At 36.2% G+C, this 20559-nt stretch overlaps 1 protein-coding gene across 3 annotated transcripts in view; it reads right to left on the bottom strand.

The window, feature by feature from the left end:
- Positions 1–20559, bottom strand: part of LOC128015549 (transmembrane 9 superfamily member 2) — an 88306-nt gene that overhangs the window by 25484 nt on the left and 42263 nt on the right. The window contains exon 1 of one of the 3 annotated variants that reach the window (XM_052599469.1): positions 8801–9135. The exons of the other annotated variants lie outside the window; for them this stretch is intronic. Within the exon in view, the coding sequence (XP_052455429.1) occupies positions 8801–8944 (144 nt within the window). The 5' untranslated portion in view covers positions 8945–9135. Of the gene's footprint in view, positions 1–8800; positions 9136–20559 lie in introns of those variants that run through there. 3 annotated transcript variants of the gene reach the window in all.

The raw sequence follows: 20559 nt of genomic DNA, 5'->3' as shown, positions 1-20559 counted from the left end.
TGAATTATATGTTATGTTTAACCACTAAAGAGACATCAGAGCCAGCGGCACATATCAGAAGGTCTAGCCGAGGTAAGGCTGCTCTCTGCGGATACATGAGGACTGAGCTCCCGCTGATCGAGTGGAGCTCACCGTCTACGAGATCGGCGAAACACATTTTTAAATAGGCGCTGTCTTTATAAATAAACAACAGATTTGAGTTTTAAACAACTACATTCTCGCCTGAAATACTTTTAAAATTACATTTCATGACACAATAACAGTAATATTTGAAAATTATCCGAATAAATGGTGGTTGAACTCAACCAATGCTGCGTGAACTCAGATCGCTTTGGCTACTGCAATTTTCCCCTCAGTATATTTACAATAAAACGAAATAGGATATAAAATACCAATGCCTCCTTTCATTTTCATTTAAACATAATAACAGCTGCAGAAATGTACTTAGTTCAGGGATAAGTGTAACGTTATATACAGCCATTACAATGAAATAAATATTATATAGACTTGCCTTTTTATTTTCATTTTAACATATAGATAAATTGAATACAGACCAAAGAAAACCTGTTAGATTTACCCCGCAGCTGAATTATATTTTATGTTTAACCACTAAAGACACATCAGAGCCAGCGGCACAGAAGGTCTATCCCAGGAGAGGCTGCTTCTCGGCGGATACATGAGGACTGAGCTCCCGCTAATCGAGTGGAGCTCACCGTCTACGAGATCGGCGAAACACATTTTTAAATAGGCGCTGTCTTTATAAATAAACAACAGATTTGAGTTTTAAACAACTACATTCTCGCCTGAAATACTTTTAAAATTACATTTCATGACACAATAACAGTAATATTTTGAAAATGTTGATCCGAATAAATGGTGGTTGAACTCAACCAATGCTGCGTGAACTCAACCAATCAGCATGTTTAGCGCCAAAGTCCCGCCCCCGAAAGTTCCGGAACTTTAAAAAAGTACCACCTCGCCAGCAGGGACTTTCTGGGGTGCATTTTTTTACCCGGAACTTTTATTTAGTTCCTGGTTCCTGCGGTGGAAACACACCAAGTACCGGACCAAGTCCCTAGTTCCTGGGTAAAGTTCCTGCGGTGGAAACGCGGCTTAAGCTACTTAAACTTTGGGCTGTTGTTATGCATGTTTACATTAATGGGATTCGTAATTTTTGACGATGAGTAATTTTTCAGATCGTATCAAATCATTGAGTAGCTTTAGAAGCGCTTTGGCTGGAATTGTTAACTTATAGCAACAGTAAAATTGGATTTTGGCTTGCAAACAGAGGTCACAAGTTAACAGGTCACAGTTCCTTGATTCAGCCCTGTGCTGAATCCAGAGATCTGGAGTTGCTAATGTGAAGATCGGTGGCTCGGTGATTAGTGAGTGTCGTATCGCGGCGCGTCATCTTTTAGCGCGTGTTCGAACCCGTGCCAACACATATTTACTTTATTTGTTTTTTGTTAATCCTACTTACTTCGGCTGCTACGGGCGATCATACCAATAACTTATATCTTCAAGAATATCAAAATCATGCGATGAGCAAGTCTGAGTTTATTAGACACTTAATATCACGTCAGTTTGTGCTTTCAGAATCGGCGAATCTGCTGCCGTCGTTCCAGCACATCTGCAGCGGAGACCTAAACAGGAAGTTGGTCACAAGACCAGATAACACAGTAACCAGTTAAACCGTAACACGAGGGAGCTGCCAAGATGGCCGCGTGAAATGACGCGTTTACCGAGCTCTTCATCACGAAAGTTAAATAAGTAAGCCCAATTAGTTTAAAATTCTATTCCATCTTTTATAGTGATCTTTATATCACTTGGGAATGGCTGAAAGGAAAAGAAATCGAAATCTGAATGCTGTGTTGAACGACATGTCTGCTGATAAAGTGCTACTTAACCCTTTCGAGTCGATTAACGCATATATGCGTTTTGAGTCATTTTCACCTGATAACCCCGAAAAGAACTTAAATTACACTCTCAGTTTTAATCGTACAGATAAGAGCAATACATCAATCGAATCTGTAAAGGGTCTAGTTTTTTTTGGATACAGACATAATAACAAAAAACCTTTGTGCACTTATAAAATAAAGATAACAAACAAGGTGCGCTGTCTACAGTCTTTGTCTCCGCTGATCGTCATGTACAAACATTTCATTAAAATGAACTGTAACTCCGTGAATACTCAACGAAGAGACATGAGAGAGATATCTATAGAAAGCCTGGAATGTCTACTTTTAAACTAAACAAGGGCTGCCGAAAACAAATATTCTGAGATAAAGTAATCCATATGAAAACAACGCAATGTCTGTTTTTCATATCTCCGCTCATTATATCTAATGTGACCACGCCCCTGCGCTGAACGCGCTATTCAGATTCAAACTGAAGCGCGCGGCTTGAATACGCCCACACAGAAGAAAAAGCAGCCAGACTATTCTTCAAGTTTTTATTTTATTTTACTGTTTGCTTCGCGATGAGAGGACTAAGACATAATTCACCCCAAAAAGATGTGATGTGGTTGAGGATTTGAGAAATGGATTTCCTCAGAAAAAAGAATGAAGCACTTTATTCAGCAGAGATCATAAACATGAGTAAGTCTCTTTTTATTTATTTGTACTAGTTTTCACATAACGTGTAAACATTTTACTAGTTAGACTTTTTCCAAATACTTTTTCCAAACTATAATTCCTGACTAAATGTATAATCAAGTGAAACATTATGAAGTTTCAATAACAATATACAATACTATACCATTCAAAAGCTTGATGTAAATAATATAAATGTGACAAATAGAGATAACTCTAACAAATGTAAAAACAATGCAGTTCTTTCGATTTATTCCCCCTAAAAAAATATTATCAGCTCTTTTCAACATTAATAATAATAATAATAATAATGATGATGATGATGATAATAAATGGGGTTTATTTGGTAGAAAATAAGATTGTTAAAACGATTTCTGAAGGATTGTGTGACTAGAGAAAGGATGCCAAAAAATTTGAAAGTCAGCTTTGATTGTCCCTAATAAACTGTTTAACTGCTCCCCCAAGTGGATATTAAATTATGTTGTGGGATAATTAAATATATTCTTAATAAACTACAAACATAAAATTATATACTTTTATTTTGTTCTCTTTCTTGTAAGTCCTCCCTCACAGTGGCACAGTTGAATGGGAGGCTCATTATGCAGCTCATTATGCAGGCCTTTGTCTTCTCAGGTGTAAATCACAATGATATTCATGATAGTTTACGCCTACTCGCATATGACTTTTACCAACAAAAAGTGTTTTAGAAAATTTAAATCAATATATTGTTTTCTGTGAGTGAGTAAACAAGATGATTTTCACATCATTCAGAAAGAAAAATTCTAGGCTACAAGCTCCAGTTCTCAACTTTTCCGGCAACCAATTTTATGTATGTGTTTTATTGCCTTATTCAAGTGATTTAACATTTTTAGTTTTTCACTAACCATGCATAACATTTTTTTTCTCAAAAATACAATCATGTACATGCATGCATTTCACATATTATTATAGCCCAGTTTGTGCTGATTACAGTGATATTAGACTTTACCCATTTAGATATTTATAAGAAACTGAAAAAAACACAAATGTCAGGGCATGACAAAACTTCTCAAGGCCCCAAAAATACCCTTAGACTCCAGAGGGTTAACAGTGATCACGATTACAGTCAGTGTTGTACTGAAGGAAGAGATTTGGAAATGATGATATTGGATGAGAAGGAATTCCCAGCATTACCGGTAACCCCGAGTGAACCTGCGGCAAAAAAGAAAACTACTAAATCCGTTAAGGATTCTGATTCTGACATCATTGGCACGTTGTCTCGACTTATCAACGAAAGATCTGATAGCATCGAAAAATTGGTGAGCGGCAACACAGAGAGAATTGATGAGCTGAACAAAAAGATTGACATTGCTTTTGCCGATATCAAAGAGATCGAAGTCAAGATATGTAAAGTGGAGAGCCGTGTGTTAGAACTGGAACAGCCCGTCAAAATACTTGAACGGAGGATGGATGAGTTTGAATCATATTCGAGACGGTGGAACTTGAGATTGTACGGTGTCCCGGAGAATAAGGATGAAAACGTGCGTTTGCAGACCATAAAGATATGTCAATCCATCTTGCCAGAAGAGTCATCGCGGCTGTCCGAAGTAATTGATATCGCACATCGGCTGGGTCAAAAAAGCACAACCGATTCCCGTCCACGGCCTATCATCCTTCAGTTCACTTCACGTATGCTGAGAAATGAAGTGTGGAAGCGAGCTAAGACCTCTACATATCTCAAATCTAATGGATTTCTCTTCAAGGAGGACTTCTCTAAAGGTGATCGAGAGAGGCGCTCCAAGCTCTGGCCGTTCGTGAAGCAGGCGCGGGATGCGGGGAAAACGGCTTTCTTCGCCGGAGCTCGAGCATTTATTCAGGGAGAAGGTGAAATCAAGTTATGAATCTCTCTGGATGTTGCTATTTTTCTTTTCCAGAGCAGGTGCTCGTTCTCTGGGTTTTTTCCTCATTTTGTTTTTTCTTTCGTATTTAGTGATTTAGATTCCAGACTGTTCAAACTGTTACTGCAGTTTTAAGCTGCTGGTTGCATCTTTTTGAGTTTACAACACGATCTATCCAAAGAACTTGTGTGGGCTCGAACTTTACTGTTTCACGTGATGTGGCTCGGGCAAACTACGTGCATCGTTCTCGTTTACACTTTACACTCTAATCTGTTCCATATTTTTTGTGTTATTTTGTTATATGTCGTTGTCTGTAGTTTCACTTAATACTAGGGGATTAAGAGAAAATGTTAAAAGGAAAGCTTTATTTTTATTCGCAAAACAGTTCAAAACTGATTTTGTTTTCTTTCAAGAAACACATTCTGTAGGTAATGATGTGAAATTCTGGAGGTCGCAATGGAATAATGACTTATGGTTTGCTCATGGCTCTGAGAGGTCTGCAGGGGTCGCTACGTTAAAGAACACTTTTTCTGGAAATGTTCTGGAGGTTTTTTCAGATCACTTTGGGCACTTTCTTTGTTTACTTTTAAGTTGGAATAATTCAGTATTTATTTTGGTTAACATTTATGGATATAACCTTAACACTGAAAACACTAAACTTTTTGAATCTTTAGAGGAAAGAATTCTACTCTGGTTTCGTAAACACCCACAGGCATTTTTATTGATTGGTGGGGATTTTAATATTACTATAAATGACTTGGTTGATAGATGGCCCCCAAAGCAGCCATGTTCGTCCAGTGTTACTTTGAAGACTTTTATGCAAAAATATAATCTGATTGATGCATGGAGGGAATTATATCCTAATAAGTGCTCTTACACTTGGAGTAACAAAAACGGCACAAGGCAGTCCCGCATAGATTTCTTTTTGGTTTCTAGGAGCATTTTAATAGAGAATATGTCAGTAAACATAATAATTACTCCCTTAACAGATCACAAGGCAATTTCTATAAATATTAGATCTTCTTCTTTTCTAACTCCATGCCGTACTTCTTTTTGGAAGATGAATATTTCTCATCTAAGGCATGAGGCAGTTAAATCGGAACTTAAAAAATTAATTTCCTTTCACTGGGATCTGGCACAAAAGGAAGGTTCTTTCAGTAGGTATTGGGAACTTCTAAAATATGAAGTTGGTAAATATTTAAGGTCTTATGGGAGTTTTCTTTCTAAGCTTAACAGAATTTTGGAGGAACAAGTTGTTTCTGATATTACCTGTCTTTCTATGGTTTCGCCTGATAGACTTTTACCTGAGGAAAAAATTAAACTAAGTGATTTACAGAATAAATTGGATGAGATATACAAACGTAAAACAGAAGGTGCATTTGTCAGGTCTAGAATTAAATGGTTAGAACAGGGGGAACAAAACTCCTCCTACTTCTTTAACCTTGAAAGACAGCGAGGTAAACGTAATACAATTCACCACCTTAATATTAATGGTACTGTTACTAATGACCCAAAAGCTATCTCTCTTTTTTGCTATAATTTTTATGCCAATCTTTATAGATCTAACTATTGTTCTGATTCTGCTACGTCTCTTCTTAACTCTCTTAAAAATACTAATACAATTAGTGATCTGGAGAAAGAATGCTGTGATAAAAATCTGGTTTTAGATGAAGTAATAGATGCTATCAAACTTCTTAAATGTAACAAATCACCTGGCTGTGATGGCATTGCATCAGAATTTTATAAACAATTCTCAGATATTCTTGCCCCTTTTCTTTTAAATGTCTTTACTGAGAGTATCAATAATCATGAACTCCCTCCTAGTCTATCTCAAGGAATAATAAACCTCATACCTAAACCAAAAAAAGACTTACTTCTGATTGAAAACTGGCGCCCAATAAGTTTATTAAATAACGATTATAAAATTCTGGCTATTATACTGTCTAAAAGAATTAAAAATGTTTTAAATTCTATAATAGATGAGACGCAATCTGGTTTTCTTAACAATAGACACATTTCAAATAATATACGTTTAGTTCTTGATATTATAGATTACTCTAATATGATTAGTGATGATAGCTTTCTTCTATTTCTGGATTTCTACAAAGCGTTCGACACACTGGAACATCATTTTATTTTTCAGTGTCTTGAAAAGTTTGGCTTTGGAACATTTTTTTGTAGTGCCATTAAAACTTTATATATGAACGGTAGTAGTTCAGTTATTTTAAAAAATGGAACAACTCGTCGTTTTGAATTACTGAGGGGCATTCGGCAGGGATGTCCTATTTCCCCCTACCTTTTTCTTCTTGCTGCTCAGATTCTTTGTTCTCATATAAAAGCCAGCAGTTTAAAAGGGGTGACTATTGCTGAAAGACAGGTCATTATCAGCCAGCTCGCTGATGACACAACCCTTTTTCTTAAAGATGAAAGTCAGATTTCACTTGCAATAAATATTATTGATTCATTCTCTAAAGCCTCAGGTTTATACTTAAATATTAAGAAATGTGAACTTTTTGCTATTAAAGACTGTAATGAATCATCTGTCCAGAATATCCCAGTAAAAGAAAGAATTTGTTATCTAGGTGTTTTAATTACTAAGGATCCAAAAGAAAGATGTAATCTTAATTACCAACCTCTTATTGATAAAACAGAGAAAAGATTTAACCAATGGCTACAAAGGGACCTGTCCTTAAAAGGTAGGGTACTTCTCACAAAAGCTGAAGGTCTTTCAAGGCTTATTTATGTTGCTCAGTCTGTTCCTATGGACCCAAAATTAGGTACTCGTGTTGACAAGCTCCTCTTTAATTTTGTATGGAAGCGATCAATACACTATATAAGGAAATCTGTTGTGATGAACACATATGATAAAGGGGGTCTTAATTTTTTGGATTTCTGTACTTTAAGTTACACCCTCAAGATTAATTGGCTTAAACAATTTAGAAAGAAGCCAGGATCTATATGGAACTTCATTTCCAATTATATTTTCTCTCAGTTTGGTGGTCTTGAATTTCTTCTAATGTGTAACTATAAAATCGATAAACTACCAGCTGCATTATCTGATTTTCATAGGCAAGTTCTCTTGGCTTGGTCACTAATATTCAAGCACAACTTTTCACCTCATAGATCTTTCATTTGGAATAACTGTAATGTTTTATACAAGAATAAGTCCATATTTTTTCAGAGTTGGTTTGATAAAAACATACTGTTGATCAGTCAGTTGATGAACTCTCAAGGGTTGTTATTGTCATATAAAGAGTTTTTAGATTACTTTCAATTTCCTGTTTCTCCAAGAGAATTTTCCATAGTTATGGACTCTATACCATCAGGTGTTATTGCTTTACTGAGAGGTACTCACTCTCTGTCTCAGGTCTCTCTTAATTTGGTTGATACCTTTATTGGTAGATTATGTTTTGCCGCTCCATGCAAAAATAATAATAGGATAATTCGTTCAATATTTCAGCAGAATATTGTTACTCTACCAGCTGTAACTGCGTATTGGAATAATGCAATGGGTGATATTTGCTGGAAGAAAGTGTGGTTGCTTCCTCATACGTATCTACTAACTAACAAAATAAAGGAGATTTCCTACAAAATAATTCATAAGTTCTATCCAGCAAAGCATTATATGAAAAAATTCAAAAGTGATATTTCCTCTAACTGCTCTTTTTGTGATGACTCTGTTGAAACTGTTGTTCATCTATTTTGGTACTGTTCATTTACAAAGAAATTTTGGCAAGAAGTTTTAAGCTTCATTAGGAGTAACATTTATAATGAATGCACTCTTTTCTGGAAGAATGTTGTATTGGGTTTTTTTGAGTATGAACAGTCTAAAAGGAAACAGTTTTATGTGATAAATCTGATTTTGCTTCTTGCAAAATTCCACATCCACAGATGCAAATATTCAAATTCAAGACCTCTTTTTCTTGTCTTTATAAAAGAATTTGAGCAATATCTTTTATTAATCCAGTTATCAAAAAACAAAAAAGCTTCTAAAACCTTATCTGTCTGTAACTCCTTTCCTATTTTTAATGCTATGTAAACCTCGATTTTACTATATTTTTTGTTTGTATTGTTTTAATCCCCCTGCTGTTTTATTTGTATAATTTATTTTTTGTTATTATTGTTCATTTTTATGTTGTTGATTTATATTTTTTGTATACTTTTTGTGAACTGTGAGCTGCAATAAAAAAAAAAAAAAAAAAAAAAAAAAAAAAAAAAAGTTAAACCGTAACACCAGCATCACACAGCAGACACCCCACTACAGAGAAACACTGCAAATCTGAAACAGTTTAATGAAAATCACTTATTACGCTTATTTATGTGAATATTTACCTTGCAGTCTGGAACGTCGTCCTTTTCTTCTGTCTCGCAGAAGCTCACAGGGTCCAAACCAGGGAGGTAGAAACTTAACGCGTCCCTCAGCGACCCGCACACAAACAACACAAATACAACACGGACACCGTGGAAAACGGCCATTCTTCCTCGACCGACTAGTTCAGGATTCGGTAGAAGTATTTACATGCGTGAAATGTAGATGTGCATGTCAGAATTCAGACATTGGTGCTATCTACGCGCTTTCGGAGCTGCTGCTTCTTCTTCTTCTTTAGTTTTTTTATGGCGGTTGGCAGACCAGCTTAACGGTGCATTACCGCCACCGACTGGGCTGGAGTGTGAATCTTCTTCTTCTTCTTCTTTTAACTTTTTATGGCGGATGGCAAATCAACTTTTGGTGCATTTACCGCCACCGACTGGGCTGGAGTGTGAATCAGGAGATATTGGATCTTAAAAAAAAAAAAAAAAAAAAATTAATCCTACTGGCTAAATCGGTGTCTCTAAGAAACTTAAAAACAAATTGATGAATGTTACTGGATGCTTTCCCTAATAAACCTTGCATTGTAAAATTATTCTGATTGACACTTCTGAGAGACTGAAAAAGCTGGTTTCTTTCTTGGCTGTACTTTGTGCACTGAAATAAAATATGCTCTACAGTTTCTAAATGACTGCAATATTGGCAGTTCCCTGTTGGATGTTTTCCTATTATGTTCAATGAAGAATTGAGCCCAGTGTGTCCTATTCTTAACCGTGTAATTATACTTTCTTCTTTTCTACTCCTACACTCTGTCCTTCCTATATCCACTTCTGGTTATATATTATATAAATGCCTTCCTTTATCTTCATCCACCCAATACTCCTGCCATTTTGATCTTGCATATGCTTTAATGAATGTTTTAGCTTCAGATTTACTATATGGAACTTGTAATATTCTATTGTGTTTCAGTTTTTGTTTTGCAAGTTTATCAACCTCCTCATTCCCTTTCACTCCAACATGTGCAGGTACCCAGAGAAACCTGATTTTTAAATCCTTTGCATTTAACTTTTGCAAAACCATAAAAATGTTATGAATTATATAATCTATTATAGATTTCCCATTTTTTATGCTTTCTAAAGCTGAATAACTATCAGATATAATCACTTATATAAATAGTTATTTAACTATTTTCCCTCTACCCATTCCAAGGCCAACAAAATTGCAACCAGCTCTGTTGTGTATACTGGAAGACAAAGTTCTTATGCAGTACATTATCACACGGTAACACTTTAGAATAAGGTTCCATTAGTTAATGTTAGTTAACTACTTTCGTTAACATGAACTAAGCAAGAACAATCCTTCTACAGCATTTATAAGTCTTAGTTCATGTTAATTTCAACATTTACTAATGCATTATTTAAATCAAAAGTTGTGCTTGTTAACATTAGTTAATGCACTGTGAATTACCATGAACTAACAATGAATAACTGTATTTTCATTAACTAACATTAACGAAGATGAATAAATACAGTAATAAATGTATTATTCATTGTTTGTTCATGTTAATTAATACATTAACTAACATTAACTAATGGAACCTTATTCTAAAGTGTTACCTATCATACTTCTGATTCAAAGTTCAAGGTTGTGAAATCTCCACAGGCTAGTATGTCCAGTCTCTATGGTTCTGTGGTTCTTCTGAGGTTTAGGACAGCAATCCTCCATCAGCACCGACTTAAACAGTTTCATTGTGTGAAAATAATTGAGTTGAGGGTGATCTGAGATCAGTACTTTCAGACTGTACCCACTGAGCACAATCAGGGAGATAGGTATAAACGGAGGTCGGAGCCAGCTCCAAATGGGCGGGTCAGCTCCAAATGGGTGGGACTTCAGCACCAAGTGGGCTGTACAAGCCTCCAGAGCCTTTTGATTGGTTTATTTAATGTCATGGGGTTAATGCACACTGTGTGGATAAATTATGTTCATACATTAAAGGTGGACATTTGCAACAGTGCTTGTCCCTAAAATTGTTCCAGGGGTATGGTCAGAGAATGTCCTAAATGACAAATGATGGAATGTAAATGACATTACATTCTGTATATGTCTCGCATAAATGTGCATTGTACTTTAGTTAATGTTAACTTGTCAACAGTGAATTATTTTAGGATGTCATTGGACTGAATGTTTAGTGACTAATGACACTTCATTCCAGTAAAAATATAATCCATTGCCTTGGAGTGAAAGCAGCAGCAAAGTGTTAAATTGCTGATAAAATGCTGATTAAAAATCAAGCAGGTTAAAACCTCAGGTTCCTTAAATATCTGTTCTACAGGACTGTTTGGGGTTGGACAGATTTTGTAATGGTTTTGAAGTCTGATGCTCACCAGACCTTCATTTATTTGTTCAGAAATGCAGTAGAAACAGTCATATTGTAAATTGTAATAATATTTTACAATAACTCTTTTCTATTTGAGGCAGCAGCGGATCTACCCCAATCATCATTAACGGGACCCCAGTGGAGAGAGTGAGCAGCTTCAATACCTTCAAATGCCCTGCAAAGAGTTGCTGAGCACATGTCCAAAACATCTCTCCCCTCTCTGCAAGACATCCACACCAGAAGATGTAAATCTAGGACTGTTAAGATCCTTAAAGACCTTACCCACCCTGGGAATCCAATGTGTCATCTGCTACAGTCAGGCAGACGCTTCTGCAGTCTGATGGCAAAGAAGGAGAGGCTCAGGAGAAGTTTCTTCCCTCATGTTATCAGACTACTAAACATGGACATTAACACACTGCACTTTATAGACTGTTTGTTTAGGGCTACATAATAACTCTCTGTACACTGCACTTTTTTGACAACCTAACTATGCAACTCCTCCTCACTGCACATTGTTTACATCTCTGCACATCATCTGTGTAGCAGTTTCTGTGTAGCATCTCTACAAATCATCTGTATAGTAGTTTAATACAGTATATTGTGTATATTTCATTATTTGTATTTAATTATCTCCAAAAAAAAAACTTTGTATTTTCTTTTCCTGTTGTTTCATTATTTGTATTATTATTATTATTTTTTTTTTTTTTTTTTGCACGGTCTAAAAAGAGTATGCCAGACCTACATTTCACTGCTTTTTGCATGTCATATAACAAATAAAACTTGAATTTTTAATGGTGTGGAGCATTACCTGTGATTTGAGTTGGTGATAAAAAGGAGATGGGGAAAAGAGTGTCTTAAATTGGACTTTGGTACCAATAATATTTTCCTCTTAAGTCTTGGAATGTTTTTTTATTATTATTAATTCTTGTGTAGCTATTTAGATTTTTTTTTTTCCTTTTTTTTTAAATTAAATGTCTATTTGCAAAATTGATTTCCACGTGTGGCCTTTTGTAATGTTTTTTCACCTAGAGCCAAGGGGGTTGTAACAATTTAAACAATATAATTCTCCCTCAGATTTCAACTTGCATTAAAGAAAAACATTAACATACAGTAAACATTTTATTGCTCTAAATTACTCATTCACTTTCTCCATACTGATAGAATTCTAAAATTAATATAATTTAATATAGGCTACTTGAATGTTTGCAGGTGTCACAAAATTATATAACCTCTTGTTAATAAAATTTAAACTACAATGAAAAACAATAAATCTGTTTTCCATTACTGCTACTTTATGCCATTCTCATTCGCGCGCACCCCGGCAATGACGCAATGTGAAATTTCCGCTTAAACCCCGCCCATTTGTAAAGTCCCGCCCACTCGCGGCAAAAGTTCCTCCCACTTGGAGCTCTCCGTGAAGTCCAGCCCACTTGCGGCAAAAGCTCCTCCCATTTGGAGGTCTCCGGGCTGCAGCGATACCTACTTGCGATCAGGAGACACTCAGCTCTGCCAGTGTGCCAAGCTGTTGGGCTGAATCAGTCTTCTCCTGTCCACTGGACAGGCTGGAAGCCATTTTCTTTTTAAAGAGACGTAAACTCTGTTGCACAAGTTCATTGTCCACCACTAGAGGACTGGTGTAGATCTGCTTGGTTGTGCCCTACACGAGAAGGAATTCAGAAGCATTAAACCAAATACTGAATCATGTGCATCTTAGCTTATTAAACTAAAGGAGAACAAAAAAAAATACTTAAGAAAGTGTAAGTGATGTAGTGTCCCCATACTTGGAATTTGTGCTCTGCATTTAACCCATCCAAGTGCAGACACACAGCAGAGAGTAGTGAACACACACACACCCATTTACTCCCCCCACGACAATCCCTGCCAATACTGAGACTCGAACCTGCAACCTTTGGGTTACAAGTTTTTAAAGGAACACTCCGACTTTTTGGGACTTTAGCTTATTCACAGCATTCCCCAGAGTTAGATAAGTCCATACTTACCTTTTTCATTTCTGTGCGTTCTGTAAGTGTTATTTGACGCACCCACCACTAGCCTAGCTTAGCACAAAGACTGGATGTAAATGGATACTGGTAGCATAGTAATCCCAATAAGTGACAAAATAATGCAAACATTTTCCTATTTACTTGTTGTGATCTGCATAGTAACAGCGTGTACAAATAACAAGGCTATATGAGACAGAGACCATTTTTAATCGTATAAATACTGGGAACTATATTCTCACTAGTCGTAGGAGCACAGCTAACCCATGGGCGGAGTGGTTACTTGGGCGGAGTGATTAGCGCAGCACCCGAGACGCGCCGTGGTGAGGAGTAGGGCTGTCAAAATTGCTCAAAAATGACATTCGAATATTCCCTCTAAAGAAAACACAAATATTCAAACTATTCTGACATCTGTTGGCGCATGTTGTCAATGACGCGCATTACTTCAATAACAGGACAAAATAATACAATGAGACATAACTACTTGTATAGGTAGTTTATTTAAGTTTAAACATATTTGACAACCTATTACCTACAACAAAACAAGGAATTCAACTAATGGCCAAGACTGCAGACCTCACGCTCTTCACACCCTCTCTGCGCATAACGGTTTAAATGAACAAACAAATTTTTCAGTGCTGATCAAGAGCAATTTAAGGTCGTGAATTCGGTCCCAAATATAGCAGGCTTCATTCAGTGTTTGAAACAAATATTAATATTAATTGAAGTTTTACAGCATATAGAACTGACATTGAATGCTCCGAGCGAGCATTTCTGTGGTAAACATGGACCTTTTCCTTGACATGAAACGATAAATAATCAAACCTCGGATCCATTGTTTGACAAAACTCCCCGAAGCCTGCCCCATCCGCGATACTGATCGGCCTTATGTCCTTACAAATGAACGAAATTTATTTATCCATTATGGACTCTTGTCGTGTTGCAGACAAAAAACTTGTGGCGGGCGATGCAAAGTAACGTTAAGTGTCAAGACGTGACTGTTTATCTGGAGTTCCACACATTATGCCATGCTCATTTGGTTCACATTTTTTAAGATGTGACCTCAGGGTTGAATGGTATGCTAACTGTATCTTGAATAGCTTGTATACAACTTTATCTCGCAGGTCAACAAATTTACCTTGCTTTCTCTGCTGTGGTCGAGTTGGGCTCTGCACTAGCTGCCATCTTCCATGAAGACGCGTCAACTTTCAGCAGTGATTCTGTGCCAGACAGTGCCCAAGTACTCCTCGCTGCAGACTGTAGCGCGGCGACGTCACGTATGTACATCACGTATGTGTAAATGTACGTATGTGACGTGTGTTAACCGCGCATGCGCAGTAACGTATGTATTTACCGTAAATACGATTGTGCGCCATACTGACTGTCATTAATGAGAATATTCAAGTTCATTCTCTTCCGGATGTTCGTAAGGTATGGTGGATATGAGATTATTTAAAATATTTAAAATTATTTATTTGGATTAGAAAGATTATATATTTTCAAATTCCTCTTTTTGTAATTGTACATATCCCAGTTGGTTTATTTTAGGTGGTTAAATTTACAGTCTGAGGTAAAATTATGATGATCCTTTTTAACTTGGTTATTAAAATTGGACACTAAAACAGGTGACCGTAATTTTTCTTGATCAAATAAAAGCAACGGTTTTGTTATTTTGTATATATTTTTTTCTACTTTTCAGGACGGGAAAACGCAACAAAAAAAGTTTAACTTCTGATTCATAATCTACACACTCTAATGGTTACGTTAACACTACTGACACCTAGTGGTAAGTTTTAGGAACGTTACTAGCAAATACAAATACATTCTGTCACTACATTAACAATACTCTAAGATTTTCAAAACTTTGTCTTGTGTGAAGTGTTCGTTCTTGTATTAAAAAGCCTTTGTGGTATCCTGGATGCTCACGCGATCCTGTAAAATTAGGCAATTTAAATTTTAAAATATTTTTTTTAAATCACGTTTTGAAATGATTTACTAAAGACAAAAAATCAGTCTGGTAGAATTTTCTGATCATATCTTCACCACAGAGGTAAAAATGATCAATGTGAACCTATATTTGTATTTATGATAATCATTTATATTTAATCTGTGTTTCAGGGCAGTTGGTAAAGACCGAGAGATGTTGTGATGACAGGACAGTTCCTCCTCACCAGTCTCTGCTGTATATGGATGCTTGTCCACTAGCACAGGACATTTACAACATTTTGGAGCCAGGGACCCCTTGCAGATAAGATTTTTCAAGGACACCCTCAGAATTACAAGATTTGAAGGTTTAAAATTATTGTGGGTTGTATTATAATGAACATAATATGATTGTTTTGTTAATTCATTTAGTTTTTTTTAATTGATCCCCAATTTTTAAATAATACATTTGTTTAATACAGCACAATATAGGGCTAAGTTGCACCAGGACAGGAAAAAAAACACATAAGTTGTCGGTGTATAAGAAACATTTTACTATTAATTTCAGAAATAATTTAAATAATAATAAATAAAACAAATGTAAAGAAACTTAAAAACTATAAAAAAACTGTAAATGTTTTATTTTCCCGCACTTTCAAATCATCTATTCAAAACAGAACAAAAATAAAAATATTTAAACCTATGTATAAAATAAACTAATTCTAATGCCATTAGTTACAAGCAGTATATCTTTTGTTAAATAAAGAAACCAAAAAAAAAGCTTGCCATCTCAGTTTCTGTGAACCTCATCTTGAAATGTAGAAAACACAGAGGTACAGACAATAAAGATAATATTTAGGCACACAAACACTTGACTATTACATGAATAAGGAATACCATTTTTAAGAATTTTATGGTAATTGCAGTTTAAATAAAAGTGAAAAAGCTTAAAAAGTGAAGCTCCAACAGGTGCACATAATGTGTGGACCCAACTAAACTAAATTGTTTGTTGTTATTTGTTATCCACTGTATAATGAGTGGAATGTATTTTATTTTGTGTGTGTGTGTGTGTGTGAACACACTGTTTTTTAAGTTTATTTACAAGTAGAAAGATAAATTGCATGGAAATAAACATGATTTAATTGAATGCAGCCTAAGAGTGTTTATTTTGTCCAGAAATCTGAACTCAATTTTAACCTCCTAGAGACATCCTGTGTACGTCGATATTGGACGTCCAAAAGACGTCGAAAAAAGATGTCATAAAAACTTTCATTCTGGCTCTTCAGGGGACGTCATTTCTACGTCCGACAAAGATGTCAAAAAGACGTCATAAAAACTTTCATTCTGGCTCTTCAGGGGACGTAATTTCAACATCCGACAAAGACGTCGAAAAGACGTTGTTGCGACGTACTTTTGCTCAGTGGGATTTCAAACGCTTATGACATGTTTTATGATATAGTATTTGAATGCTGGTCTTTCATAGTCTTATTTCCCCTAAAATGAACCATTAAAGATAGAGTATATAGAGAATATATCAGTGATGGAGGTGAATTTCCAATTTTTTTTTCTTGTGTCATGTCTATAGTCTTAATCTATATTTGTATATACAATTATATTTTCTGTTTTGTTGTTTGAAATAAATAAAAAAAGATCACTGTCATCAGTTTGTTTTTTTTGGAAGCACCTTGCATAAAATGGGATGCAGTCACTGAAAATATACTGTATGTAGTCAACTGAACTTAAAACTACTTTATTGGCTTAAATGTTTCACATGCAGAATTGCCAAAGCAAAAGAAAATTTTTACAGATTTATAGTTAAAAAATAGATAAAAAAGAACCATAGCAAAAGAAAGATTAAAATAAGAACGGCAGTGGCTATTTACACTTAGAGCAAATGGCTATAGGTTCTATTTATACTATGTTTAAATAGCAGGATTTTCTGCCAATTATATATTTCTTATTGTTAAAGGTGGCAATTATTTGCACCTCAGTATTGTAGTACATTATAAAACAGTATGCAATAATGACTGAGTGTAAATTATAATTTTAATTTTATTTTTAATTTACATTTTTAATTACTACCTTTCTAATCTTTTTGTATTCTATTTTCTTTTCATTTATTATGCAATTGTATGTGTGTGTGTGTATGTGTAAAGATCTCTAACACTAGCTTGCTCTATTCTGTTTTCTTTTTATTTATTATATTATTTAAAATCCCATGCTACGTGTACTGTGTTTACCTAACTGAGACTTGTTATAGCAGTTATATATAATTGCTCTTTTTGTTGTTTTTGATTGCTTCCACTGTCCTCATCTGTATGGATAAAAGCGTCTGCTAAATGAATAAATGTAATGTAAATGTAATTCAAAATATTAAATGGATGCCAGCATATTAGGACTATAAAGCCCTCCCTCAAAACTGTTTGATTATTTCCTTCGTTTTTATTTAAAATAAATGCTTTTCTGATGTGATTTGAAAAGGGAGAAACAAACTGTCAAAAGGCAGATTCGGACCCGGATCGATTGCATCAAATTGTGAACAACATTTTACCATCTGCTCTATTAGAGCCGACGACTGTACTTTATCCGTTGTAATTTTGACTAGCTCAATAAGAAATATAAGGTGCCATTAAAGTGTAAAATTACAATATACACAGTGAAGTAAAGTGCAACAGAATGTTAATATATTGTAAGTAAGATACTACACAGATATTGCACAATAAACTTTAATAGGGCTTGGGCATCGTGACGTCATTACTTGGCATTGCCGCCACGTTGACTGCCTCCTTTACTGCCACTCGGACTACTGCGCAGTGTTTAGACATACTCCCTTTCATCAGTGTGTCTTAATTTGATTAATTAAAAATCTATTTTAACCATTTTCAACCGTTGCTATATTGTGGGGTGTAATAATAGCGCAACACATAATCGCCATGGGGAAAATAAAATGAGAATGGATTAACTTTACAACGCTTTCCTCATTGGAGGCGTGACTACAGAGACCATAACATCTGAATATTAATTTATATAGCTTACGTCAACATTGAAAATAAGGGTAATTTCTCGAGTTACTCATCCAAAATACGGGAAATTTCAACATTCATCTTTTTGTTGCTATCCCTCTGCTGACAAAACAAAAATTCGTACAATAAAACTGCTGCAGCTTAACTGATTACTGTATACTGTTTTGCCACTGTTCCGTTTCTATGATTTGCAGCTCCTGAACCCATCCATTTGTGAACTGTACATGAGACTTGTAGCTTCGGAACTATTCTGAAGTGTAGGCGCTCACAAAACAAACAAGGTAGCCGAAGATATCTGTAATGCAAAAGTGCGGCAACAAGTCTCCGTCGGTACTCCACTATTTGTTGGGAGTTTTCATATGGATCCAAACCGTTAATAGTGCCGATTTTGTCCACATTTGCGAAGCTGGCAACATGGCCGCCACATCCCAGAATGCAACTTGGCGCCCAAGCCCTATTCAGTATAATTCTACCTCAGATGAAACATGGTTAAACATGGTTGTTTTTCCCATCTTTTTACACCTTAATGTTCTTTAATACTTTAACATTTTATTAGTTTTCTTTTAAGTATTAAGTATCATTTTAATGCACGCACGATGCGAAAACAACTAACGTCATCACACAATGCAGATTTCAAGCGCATGTGCGGTAAACACATATGTAACGTACGTAAGTGATGTACTATATATATATATATATATATCAAATATATATTCAAATTTAGAATATTCGTTGACAGCCCTAGTGAGGAGCAGAGAGAGTTCGCTCAGAGTTGGAGTAATAGAGTCCGCCAGACATGGGGACTTGTGACTTGGTGACTTGGACTCGAGTCGACTCGAGTCACTATTTTTATGACTTGTGACTTGACTTGACAAAAAATTAAATACTTGAGACTTGACTCGGACTTGGAAGTTAAAGACTCGGGACTTGACTTTAGACACGATGACTTAAATGACTTGAGTGTTAATCACATCATGTTTTCAGTTTGAATATAAAATATATAAATTATTTTTTTAAATAAAATGTATTACTCAGCTGGAGCGCAGGCTGAGAATAGCATTGTCATGACTGGATCAGGACACTATCATCAGTCATGCCCTCTCTACCTTACGCACACCACGCCCACTTAGATCAGATATCACATCAACATCTCAGATGGGGGGTACCGAGGGTCATCGCTTTTGTAGTCAATAATTTGCACCTAAAAACGTGTGGAAAATGCTAGGCGCGCCGCTATCTCCTCCTTTCCAAAGCGCTCGGGCAGTTGCGCCCCTGAGGCGTCTGCCGTTGCTAAGCAACCATGACGCGCTCTCTCCATGAAGACGCGGAAATTTCAGCAAAGGATAAATGGTTTTGTAGCACTAAAAATCGCTTGCAGTAGCTCTGCTACAACATTTATTTAAAAATGGCAATCCATATATAGCTATGATCAGCTGTTCCTTCATCTTGGCTGAGATTTTAACGTTGTTACGGGAAAGGATGAAGCTGATTGTTTAGCTATTGTCACATGACCTGCGGTGCGCTTGCGGAATTCTGAAAAGTTGAGATGTTTTTAACTCGATGCGGTGCGGACACTCCTGGAAAAAACGAGTGCGTCGCACCACGTGCGCGTCGCGACCGCGTTGCTTCCATTATGAGCGCGCATACTGGTGGCGTATACATGGTGGGATCTATAGGCCACATCGTGCTCGGCTTGCAGACAAGACTCTCTCGAATCTTATATTTTGCAAGTGCAATACCTTGTTATAGACTTGTGACTTGACTTGCCCAAGAAAAAAATACTTGGGACTTAGGCCTACTTGAGACTTGAAGGTTAAGACTGAGACTTATTTGAGACTTGCACATGTGTGAGAACACTTGGTCCCATCTCTGGAGTCCGCAATTACTAGATAGTAAATTTATAGTTTACAATCATGGGTGTTCGCGGTATTGTAAAGAGCTGCGACAATAAACAGGGGAGACCAGGTAATAGTATGTTTCATAGAATTCCAACCAAAAACGCTGACCTGATGAATCGATGGCTGCTTGCTCTGGAAATAGATCCAAAACACCTGTAAACACATTTCGTTTGCTCTGAACATTTTACTGTAGACGTCTATTTTGAAAAAATGCGAGTTGCCACACGGACCGTGAAATGTGTGCTAAAGGATACATGCAGCCATCCCATCGATAATAAAGACAGGACAAATTGGATCACCTGTTGCTGCGGAAAGTGTTCCGTTATGTTTTGAGATTACTAACATTAGCCATACTGTAACAGTGCCATGCTAATGTAATATAACCTTAGTAGAGCTGACGATCTTTGCCCGAACCCGACCGGACCCGACGGGTTCGGGCTTAATTTATATCATCTTATGCGGGCTCGGGCCGGGCTCGGGCTTGCGCTCCGGTTTGCGAGGTAAACGAGCGTTCATGTGATGTGTTTCGATTAGCACGAGAAAGATGCAAAAATGAATGCT

Source organism: Carassius gibelio, chromosome A1 (genome assembly GCF_023724105.1).
Source record: "Carassius gibelio isolate Cgi1373 ecotype wild population from Czech Republic chromosome A1, carGib1.2-hapl.c, whole genome shotgun sequence".
Lineage (NCBI taxonomy): Eukaryota > Metazoa > Chordata > Actinopteri > Cypriniformes > Cyprinidae > Carassius > Carassius gibelio.
This window is presented reverse-complemented; position numbering and strand designations above follow the sequence as displayed.